The sequence below is a fragment of the Astyanax mexicanus genome, chromosome 18 (assembly GCF_023375975.1).
Source record: "Astyanax mexicanus isolate ESR-SI-001 chromosome 18, AstMex3_surface, whole genome shotgun sequence".
NCBI classification, from domain to species: Eukaryota; Metazoa; Chordata; class Actinopteri; order Characiformes; family Acestrorhamphidae; genus Astyanax; species Astyanax mexicanus.
In genome coordinates, this window is record NC_064425.1 from 17,925,440 (window position 1) to 17,936,066 (window position 10,627).

Genomic DNA, 10,627 nt, shown 5'->3' on the forward strand with positions numbered 1-10,627 from the left:
GCAGGTGAGTGGTCATTTTAAATTAAAATATTATCATTAATGATATGATTGTCTATTTATTTCACACACAAAAAAATGAGAAATTAGCCAAACAGAAATCACCCTTATCCTGGAACCTAACCCTACACTTCTAAAAGACATATAATGTTTATACGTTTTGAGGATATTTTTACTCAAAAAAGAAACAAAGAAACTGGTTTACATAAATACACACAGGAGGAATATATAGTTTATGTATTATCAACTGTGCAATCACCAACACAGTTTTTTTCACGGTTTTGTTTTCCATTGATAAGAAAATCTGTTTCACTTTTTAAATCTGAATAAAAAAATAAATAAATTTTTTAAATAAGTATCAAATAGATAACTAGATAAAATATATGTAAATTTTTCGTCATGATTTAGATATAGTATAAGTTGACACTTACTCATGTTTGTAAAATTGTAACCTATTCGTCATTTACAAAAAGTCCTCTTTCGTAGTCTGTTTACTTACAGCAAATAACTAAAGGTCGCTGACATGTTTCAGTTGAACAAATAAACATCTCGCTCTTGCACTCAGAGTGGGCACTGACTAACTCACTGCAAAAAAGAGAGAATATAACATTCAGGTTATACATGAGGTTTATTAGAGATTTAAAAACTTAGCTAGCAACACAAAATAAAACTTTTAATAACAACGACTAAGAATTATTCAAGCCCTTAATGAGAAGTGTCTTTAGTACTTAGTAGAGCATCTTTTGCTGTTATGACCTGCTGCAAACCCCAGCTTCTGGCAGCGTTCCTGTGGAATCTTAGCATATTCCTCATGAGCGGTGGCCTACAGTTCACTAATATTCCTGGGATTGCATCCACCACCTTTAAATCCAACCATAGATTTTCTACAGGTTCAGGTGACTGTGATGGCCACTAATTAATCTTTTATCACCCATTCTGAAATATTCTTTTTAGGATAATGATCTATGCAGAGGCAGTTCTTTAATTAGGCAAACCTAGGCATTTGCCTAGGGCCTCGACCAAATCTGTCCTCCATAGGGGCCCCCAAATCTGACCATCCCAGCTACAGTAAATACACCAAAAACAAGGTTTATTTGTTACTTATGTAAAGTAAAGAAAATACATATTTCTATTAAATAAACAACAGAAATATCAGTAGAATACGAATTAATGTCTAAATACTAATTGTCCAAACACACATACCCCTTCGTTGCTTGCATTGAACTAGTCCATAATATGATGACGTAGCAATGTGCAACGCGGCATGTTTCCTCTAATAACATCCACGCCAAAGCAAACACTGGTAATTTTCACTGATAGTAAATAAACACAAGAGTGCTACTGACCAAAATAAACGCTTTTTAGGAGAGATATAAGTTATGTGTAAATATTTATAAGACAATACCTGACAAAATCTGTTTTAATGACGTTATTAAACATCACTGTGACAGCGCTACTCAGTTTCACCGCAGCAAAGGACGAGGACGTGAATCATTATCTAAACAGTCTTTACTGATTTCTGCCCCCAATAACCCTTTCAATAACCTCCAATAGTCAATAGTCTTCAGTCGCCTTCAACAGTCTAACCTTGCAGCCGTGGTGTGTCCACTAAACTCCGTAGTTATAAACATCATGAGGTTAGCAGCGCGCTAACTGACCTGTTTTTAATGTAATCCCAGCAGTGACTCCGTGACGGCTGCTCTAAACTGCTGCTGTTAGCTGCTTGGGCTGAAAGATGAACAGTAGAGCTAAATTATCCGTTTAGTGGGGTTAAAACCTTAAAAAAAACGCTCCAGACTGGCTAAGCTGAGCCTGTAGCCCGTGGCTGGGCTGTAGCTCTGGCTGAGTAAAGACAGCGGGGCTTATGCTGCTGCTGCTAGTGGTTGGATGAGGAACTGCAGCTTCCTGTAAGCGAGCAGTTTCACCGGCCATCCACTCACAGCTCTGCTTTACTGCTTAACCCTAAACTCCTGAATCATATCGGCTAAAATCAGAAGAATATCTGCCGATCGATCATTCCATCTCTACTTTTTTGGTTCATGTGTGTGTTTTAAGAATGAGGGCCCCTTGTTTATATTTTGCCTAGGGCCCCAAAATGGCTAGATCCGCCCCTGGATCTATGTCAAGAGTGTGACTTAACCCAATGTGTCAAAATAATAGTTTTGCTGTTTTGATAGCCTGAAATAGTTTAATAGCTACCTTCAGTAATTTCCACAATTCAGGACTCTTCTTCAGTTGGTAAGCAATATGATTTTTACTACGATATAAAGTTTACTTTTCATTAAAGACTATAGGCAACAAATATTGCATAACTATTTAATTTTATTATTGATTTTTTAGATGTCATTTTAGTCAGCAAAAGAGCTAAGTGCATAAAGCTAGCTAGAAATGCTCTACAATCTGTGGCTGGTAAAATGTTAAAATGTTAACTGTTTTCTGTCTTTTCAATCAATATTTTCAATCTTCTGAATTAGGATTGGTTCTGATTGGTTCTGCTGCTTAACTGTATGATAGACTATCCTCTCTTAAACCATTGCCATAACATATTAATTAATTAATATTAGCATTTAAATATTAGGTATACAAGGTAGAAATGAAAAAAAAAAATTAAGTCCCCTTTTATTGAAGTTCCCTTATATTGAGGTTCCCTTATATTGAAGTCCACTTATATTAAAGTCCCCTTATATTTAAGTTCACTTTTATTGAATAACCCTTATATTAAAGTTCCCTTATATTGAAGTTTCTTTATATTAAAGTCTCTTATATTGAAGTCCCTTATATTGAAGTCCCTTATATTGAAGTCCTCTTATATTAAAGTTCCCGTATATTAAAGTTTCCTTATATTGAAGTTTCCTTATATTGAAGTCACTTATATTGAAGGTACCTTATATTGAAGTCCTCTTATATTAAAGTTCCCTTATATTGAAGTTTTCTTATATTAAATCCCTTATATTGAAGTCCTCTTATATTAAAGTTTCCTTATATTGAAGTTTCCTTATATTGAAGTCACTTATATTGAAGGTACCTTATATTGAAGTATTCTTATATTAAAGTTCCATTATATTGAAGTTTCCTTATATTAACTCCCTTATATTGAAGGTACCTTATATTGAAGTCCTCTTATATTAAAAGTCCCTTATATTGAAGTTTCCTTATATTAAGTCCCTTATATTGAAGGTACCTTATATTGAAGTCCTCTTATATTAAAAGTCCCTTTTATTAAAGTTTCCTTATATTAAGTCCCTTATATTGAAGGTACCTTATATTGAAGTCCTCTTATATTAAAAGTCCCTTTTATTAAAGTTTCCTTATATTAAAAGTCCCTTTTATTAAAGTTTCCTTATATTAAGTCCCTTATATTGAAGTCCCCTCGGTCTCAGTCTAGGGCGGATGTTATGTGACGACAAAGCCCCTCACACCATTTTTTCACTCAAGTAAACAAAACAGTGCGGAGCTGCAGAACAGAGAGAGAACAGATAGAACGGTATGATCAGCCGCGCGTATTTTCCTTTTCGACATTAAAACCTTTATCTACATTATAACACAGCCTGTTTTACCCCTATCAGGTTCTTAAGTGTTTTGAGAGAGTGAACTTTAGCGACACAGCGTTAGCCTGTTAGCTAGTTAGCCTGTTGTGCTTATTTCCTGACTAGCTCCTTGTCAAACTGAACACGTAACTATAGTAACTAAAATCACATAGCCTGGTAGTTAACTAGCTAGTTAGCTTAGCTAGCTATCTAGGTAGGTAGCTGGTGTGTTTTTGTGCTGTATGTATGTAATGAATAAAGGTAATAGTAGCTACATATCAGTGTGCCATTGGCTGGATAACCTAGCTAGCTAGCTGTTAGCTTTTCCCAGTATGTATGCTACAGGGCTGTGCAAAAAATACTTCTTATTAAATCACCCTACAGGATGTAAAAATGAAATTTAGTTGGAATTGGTTCTACACTACAGGATGTAAAATTGAAATTGAATTGGTTTCACCTTACAGGATGTTAAATTGAATTTGAAATTACGTTTGTTCCACTTTACAGGATGTTACATTGAAATTGAATTTGAATGTAAAAAAGTAATTGAAATTGGTTCCACCCTAAAGAATGTTGAATTGAAATTGTATTGGAATTGGTTCTACCCTACTGGATGTTAAATTGAATTTAAAATTTATCCACCCTACAGGATGTTAAAATGAAATTTAATTTGAATCGAATCCACCCTACAGGATGTTAAAATAAAAATTGAACTTGAATTGGAATTGGTTCCACTCTACATGATTTTGAGTTTGAATTGAAATTGGTTCCACCCTAAAGGATGTTGAATTGGAACTTGTACTGGAAGTGGAACTGAATTAATTACAATAGAAGAGAAGATCTGATCACTTAGCAGCAAAAATGTAACATAACACTAACATTAGGCATAAATTCCATTCATCTTTAATAATTATCAATACATTAATCAAATTAAACAATTAATTGGTAAATACAGTTACCACTTATTAACATACTTTACAGGGTGGTGTTGTTGCATCTAATGGTCAACAGTTTCTCAAGTGTTTTTTCATTGAGGCGGAATCGTATATCTGATCTGAATATCTGGCCTGCAACACTAAATATACTTTGTGTGACTTCATTGAGGCGGAATCGTATATCTGATCTGAATATCTGGCCTGCAACACTAAATATACTTTGTGTGAGTATGTCAAAAAAAAGAAGCGAGTTTCTAGCTCATTTCTATCAAAAGTTGTGATTTTTTTTAAATGAATACAAATTAAATGCTCTCTCCGGTCGCTAGGGGGCAGTAAATGTCCCGCATGCAGCACAGACACGGCAATCTTGCTTCACCACAGCAGCAAGTAGACTGCAGGAATGCAGAGAGAGAGAGAAATTTGTGAAAATTTGTGGGAAATTTGTTTGCACTCATGAATACAGATCATTAAAAATAAGATTCATCTGGTTTCATATTAAAGACAGTTAATATTGTGCAGTATGTTCTCAGCTTCAGTAGGCCCAGCCTAGTAGTTTGATCTGGTCTAATCTTATTGCCCATGCACTGCTATAACTTTTATTTTGTATTTCTTTTTTTTATTTATTTCAAAGCAGTATGACAATTAAGGTGAAAATATTTTTTTCATAGCTCCCACTTGAGTTTGTTGATGTGGTGAGTTGGTTCAGGTGTAAAACTGCATTCACTCAACTGTTAAAATAAACCAGTTGTTAACACATTCACCGCCAAACATGAAAATCATTTTTTTTCCATTGTTTTATGAATAAATGTGCTTAGAAAAGATCCCTTTTCATCCATGATTATAATATGTAGGGTAGGCTAAAAATGTAGGCTGAATAATAAAGCATAGTACTGAAAAACAAAGCTAAATATTTGGAGTTGACATTCTTTTACTGATCCGGCCCACCTGAGAACAGAAAGTCTGGATCCGGCCCCAGAGCCAAACTGAGTTTGACATGCCTGGTTTAGAGGGAATAATTAATCTTATTTATTTAAAGGGAAATTTCTTAATAAATCAAGAAACAATTTATTACATTTATGTAAAATCTTAAGTCTTAACTTTATTTATTATTTTCTACTAGGCCTGTCACTGTATTACGTTTTTGGTGTGATATACCTGAGATTATTAGAAAGCTCCAATAAACAATATTATTGTCATTTAGCACTATTTTATGGTGTTGTTATAATGATACAGGTTGTCTGCAAATCCTTAAACATTTGTTTATCTAAAACAAATACCTAAATTTGTCTTAAATCCATACAAAAAATTCCAAAGACATTAAATACAGTTAATTAAATATATATTTTTTTCTCTTGCAAGTTTGCGAATTAATTTAATGGCAGGCTAATATATTATTTTTTATTATTATTATACTATACCTACTGTAGGCATAGGGGAGTGTAAATTTAAAGAAAAGTGGTTACATACGCCTAGTTTTACACTGGACCCAGTGTACAAACAGTTTCAATTATGTTTGCGCAAAGCTGTTAATATATGTTTGAAATGATAAGATTAAATACAGGAGTCACAAGCTTACTGTCTCAAGTCTCTAAAACCTGTAACGTTTAATTAACCATCATTCTTTTGATCATGTAAAACAGTGGGCAATATTGAGTTTAGGAAAAATATTAAATATGTCAATAAACTGTATAATCAGCCAATAAAATAATTATCTTAACAAGCCTATTTTCTACCTTAATACCTTATAAATTTGTATATTACGTTGTTTCAAAAATGTCTTGTTTTTTGTCTGCTATTGTTTTAAAGAAAGGTGGATTAACCTGAGTGGCTTATCTGCTGCCTTACAGTGCCGGTGGATATGAAAGGGTCAGTGCCCTAATCACCTTTATAGATATCTGCTATTTGTGTTCAGCTAAAGTACCGTGTGTCTTGTTTAGTTGTTGTTCTAATAACATTAATTATTTTTTTAGGCAACAGAAAAGTTCAGACCCTGATTGCAATGTTCCTGTAATTGAAGAAGGTAGTGTTAAGCTAATAGTAAAAAGAGATCATTCCAATTTTAATCCTATGTCCTAGCTTCTGTGACTGATTTATGTTTCTCTTTTTCCTTCAGGAGCAGTTGCTACTGCCGAGGACCCATCAGCAATTGCAACCATTCAGTCAGCCACAACTTTCACCTCTGACCAGCCCATCAAATACCTCTTCAAGACGGAAGGAGCTGGGGGGCAGGTAGGGGAACTGTACCCTCCCACTGGGCAGGTAGGAGAGGAGTAGAAGGGATGGGCTTGTAAACCTAGTTTAAATGGCATTTGATGAGTTGAAATGAATCTGATTGACACATTTTAGTGTAACAGCAAATTAAATTTCCAAAAGCAGTTGGTGTAGCATTGTGGATAGCTCTACCACATTTCCTGTGGCAGACTAGGGCTTAATGCCTAACTGGGCCAGCCCACAGTGCTACACCAAATAAAAGTCTTTGATTAAGACATCGAATGCTGCAGTTTTCTATTAGTGTAATATGATTTGAATTGAGAAATAAGCAAAAGCCATAATTGTGAATGAAATATAAATGTAAAACTGTAAAACTGATGTTATTGCTGTGGTCTTTGTCCAGGTAACATACCGTGTAATACAAGTTTCCGATGGGCAATTGGAGGCTCAACCAGACGGCACCACAGCTGTCAGTGTAGTTGCTGGCTTCCCAGCTACAACACAGCCTGTAACACAGGTAAATGATCTGTAAAGTGAAATTGTTTATGCTTTGTCAAGTCGAATTCTGTCAGTGTTGCAGTGTTGTAATTTATACTACTGTTGATCCAAACAGGCGGTATTCTCTCAGTCAGAAGGCTTAGAGGGAGATGGCACAGAAACCCATTACACTTATTACCCAGCCACTATTGCAGATGGTGGAACAGGGACTATGGTCGCTGGTGTGCAGGCCCCTGACACAATCCTTAGTCAGGGCACAACTGCAGGTAATGCGTAATGTATAGAATTACAGCAGATATTTAAATGTTTAGGCATTTTAATTTCTTATTACAATGCCGTTAGAGTAAATTGTTTTTTCTTCACTCTTTAAAAATTAGTACAAAATAAGAATAATAAGGTAGCGTAAGCTATGATACATTTCTGTACAGTCCTACAAATTTTATTGTTGTATCTCTATTAACTGGACAATTTCACCTTTTTTCAGGTCAGTTATACGTGATGATGTCCCCCCAGGAAGTTTTGACGGGAGCAAACCAGAGGTCTATTGCACCTCGCACACAATCTTTCAACACGTAATCTTACCTCCTCATTTAGAATCTTAAACATTGCAATTGGAATTATAATTTACATTTTTCCTCTTGGAAGACAGTACTTATTCGCAGTAAGCCGCTATTGTTTTGTTGGACCTTTTTTTGTTGGAAATTTTAAAATGGTCCAGCCAAATAATAAATATATGTTATATTTTGTTATATTCATGTGGTTTTAGTCAAGCAGTAAGGTAATAGTAACTCTTGTTTGAGAGGGTCTGTTGATCTGCTTTTTACAGCAAGTCAGAGGCACCAAGAACTTCAAGAGATGACAAACGGCGAGCCCAGCATAATGAAGGTGAGCACTGACTTTAGTGTTGAAGCAGAACAGTGTTTTCCAAATACAGGTAATTCTCATCATCAGCAGCAGATGCAGAGCAATATTTTGTTCCTGTTTTTTAGTGGAGCGAAGGCGCAGAGACAAGATTAATAACTGGATTGTTCAGCTTTCTAAGACTATTCCAGACTGCACTTTGGATGCTACCAAAACTGGGCAGGTGGGTATCTGTTTAAGATAAGGTCCATCATATGCAGTAGAAGAATGGAATGTCTGTTTTTAACATATTTTTGCCACAGAGTAAAGGTGGGATTCTGTCCAAGGCCTGCGATTACATTCAGGAGCTGCGGCAGAATAATAACCGTTTGGGGGAGGAGCTTGGCACGCTTGAAAGGTTAAGAATGGACAACCAGCTTTTACGGCAAGAAGTAAGTCTGTTAATTTTAGCATTGATGCTAAAAATCTCGGGCAGAACAATTTAAATTGTTTGTTTTCCTAGTATTAGACTTCAAGGTTTTAAAATGACATGAGACCATTCCATAATGAATCACAATCACATTGTCCAACAAATAGAATTCACTGATTACTATTGTTCAGGTTTTGCATGATTTATTATGATTAGCCCTTACTCCACATTTTACACTTGAAGGGCCGTTTTTCAAGACAGGGATGAAGCAGAGTACTAGGATTTATCTCTGTGCTGAAAATCAACCTATTGGTGCTTTAATAGCTACCTTATTTGGTCTGGACCTTCTCATATTTTATAGTTTAGACTAAACCATGTTTTTAATGTGCTGTGAACCACGGTCAAGCCCAAAGGACCAAAGTCTGAATCAACTGATTCCTGTATTTACTGTAACAGTAGATTATCTGTTATTCATAAACAGAAATAAAAGGAATCAAAAAGGCGTATTTCTAACGCATGCATGTCTACAGACCAATGATGCTAACAGAGCATATTTGAGTTCTTTAGTGCCCTTACTATGCTGCAGTGTGAAACCAAAATAAACTACTACTACAAAAGAACAACTTTGGGTTAATATTTATATGAATAATAATAATCTTAATAATTGTTGGTTAAGTGAACCTTGCACAAAATTAATACAAAATATGTTACTATACTAAAATATCCCCAAATGAGTCTACTATTTGAACCTTGTGAATCAGAATAGAGTTTGATCTATTCTGAAGAACAGGGATGAGTCCAAGCCCTGCATGTGTGTCACATTTACAGTTATTTACAACAGATATTAGGCCTATTCTGTGATTATGACACAGTCTTGTCTTAAAACATTGTGCATTGTCTTGAAATATATATGAAAGTAATCTAGAGATATAACTGTAGGCATTTGCACAGCAGAATCTGATTTTAAGATTTTATCTGCCAAAGGTGGAGGACTGGAAATCCAAAAATCAGATTTTGAGGAACCAGCTCCGACAACATGGGATTGTTGCTGCAGCAAGTGCGGACCCCCAGTGAAGAGTGGTTGGGGGTGTCTGAAGTGCTGCCTGCAGAAGGTCTATAGTTCAAGTTGAAATGAAGTTGCAGGATTCAGAATTCTGGAGCGAAAATAAGCGGAAGTTTTACTTTGTGTAAGACCTCAAACAATATCTCTGACTTCCTGTCATAGCGGCAATCATGGACAACGTTTATTGCAGGATTTATCAACATGCTTGCTGATGGGGCTTCTCGTACCTGGACCTTGCATTAACATGTATATATTTATGTTTTATATACATTTTTGTACTTGTTCTAATTATGCTTTTGATTGTATGTATTGGTCAGGTTTTTGGCATTGTCTCATGCCATTGAAGCATGATGTATTCTTTTTTTGTACTTTAGTCTCTAACCTGAGGACAGTCATTAATATTGCATGAATTATGTTTTTTTATTGAATTTACTACAGGTTCATGGCTTCCATTTCCAACAAACGAACTACAAAATAACTACTTTTCCAAATTGAGTAAAGGAATAGTCTCTATTAATACAATGTATTCTGTATTATACAGTTCACAGTACATATAAATAAATAGATATTCCCAATAGCCATTTGGGAAGAAATCTTTAATTTGTATGCTTGTCTTTTATACTTTTGAGTCTGTATTCCTCAGGTGGGATGTAGCTGCATTCATTTGTTTTAAGTGTCTATATCAGGAGGAACTGTAATAAGTGGGAACAGTTTAAGTGTGTGTGTGCACAGGGTTAGGGATGGGTAGTATTTATAATGGATATATTCAAATACAGTGATCTAAAACCTTTTGTGCCTATATATTTTTTCATTTCTGTAATTCTTTTATTAGGAATAGGTAATCGGACATGTAATTGTAATGAATTATGGCTCCTTTTACAGTATCAGCTACTTGAGTAAATGTTAAACTGTTATTGTTATTGGTCACATGTTTATTCACTCTCATCATTATGAATATAAAGGCAATATTGGGCTTTTAGTGATTTTTTAAACAGATTTTGAACTGGTGGAATGAGTGTGCAACACTCACTGACATTCCAATAGTCCAATAGATAGCAGTATGCAAGTTAAACATTGAACCTTGGAGGACAGCTTGGGAATGCCCACTCCTGTATAATTGAGATGC

General features: G+C 35.0%; 1 protein-coding gene across 5 annotated transcripts; it reads left to right on the forward strand.

Moving 5' to 3' along the window:
- Positions 1 to 3,376: 3,376 nt before the first annotated feature.
- On the forward strand, positions 3,377 to 10,101 carry usf1 (upstream transcription factor 1). Of its 5 annotated transcripts, none has more exons than XM_007236866.4 (11): positions 3,377 to 3,481; positions 6,266 to 6,325; positions 6,430 to 6,479; positions 6,573 to 6,718; positions 7,074 to 7,187; positions 7,284 to 7,434; positions 7,653 to 7,740; positions 7,995 to 8,053; positions 8,158 to 8,252; positions 8,332 to 8,460; positions 9,423 to 10,101. In XM_007236866.4, the coding sequence occupies exons 2-11, from the start codon at positions 6,318 to 6,320 to the stop codon at positions 9,510 to 9,512; spliced, it is 930 nt and encodes a 309-aa protein (XP_007236928.3). In that variant the 5' UTR covers positions 3,377 to 3,481; positions 6,266 to 6,317; the 3' UTR covers positions 9,513 to 10,101. The 5 variants fall into 5 exon arrangements, with proteins under 5 accessions (XP_007236928.3, XP_007236931.3, XP_007236930.3 ...); XM_007236869.4 differs by having other exon boundaries at positions 7,653 to 7,707; XM_007236868.4 differs by having other exon boundaries at positions 6,573 to 6,688.
- The last annotated feature ends 526 nt before the right edge of the window (positions 10,102 to 10,627 follow it).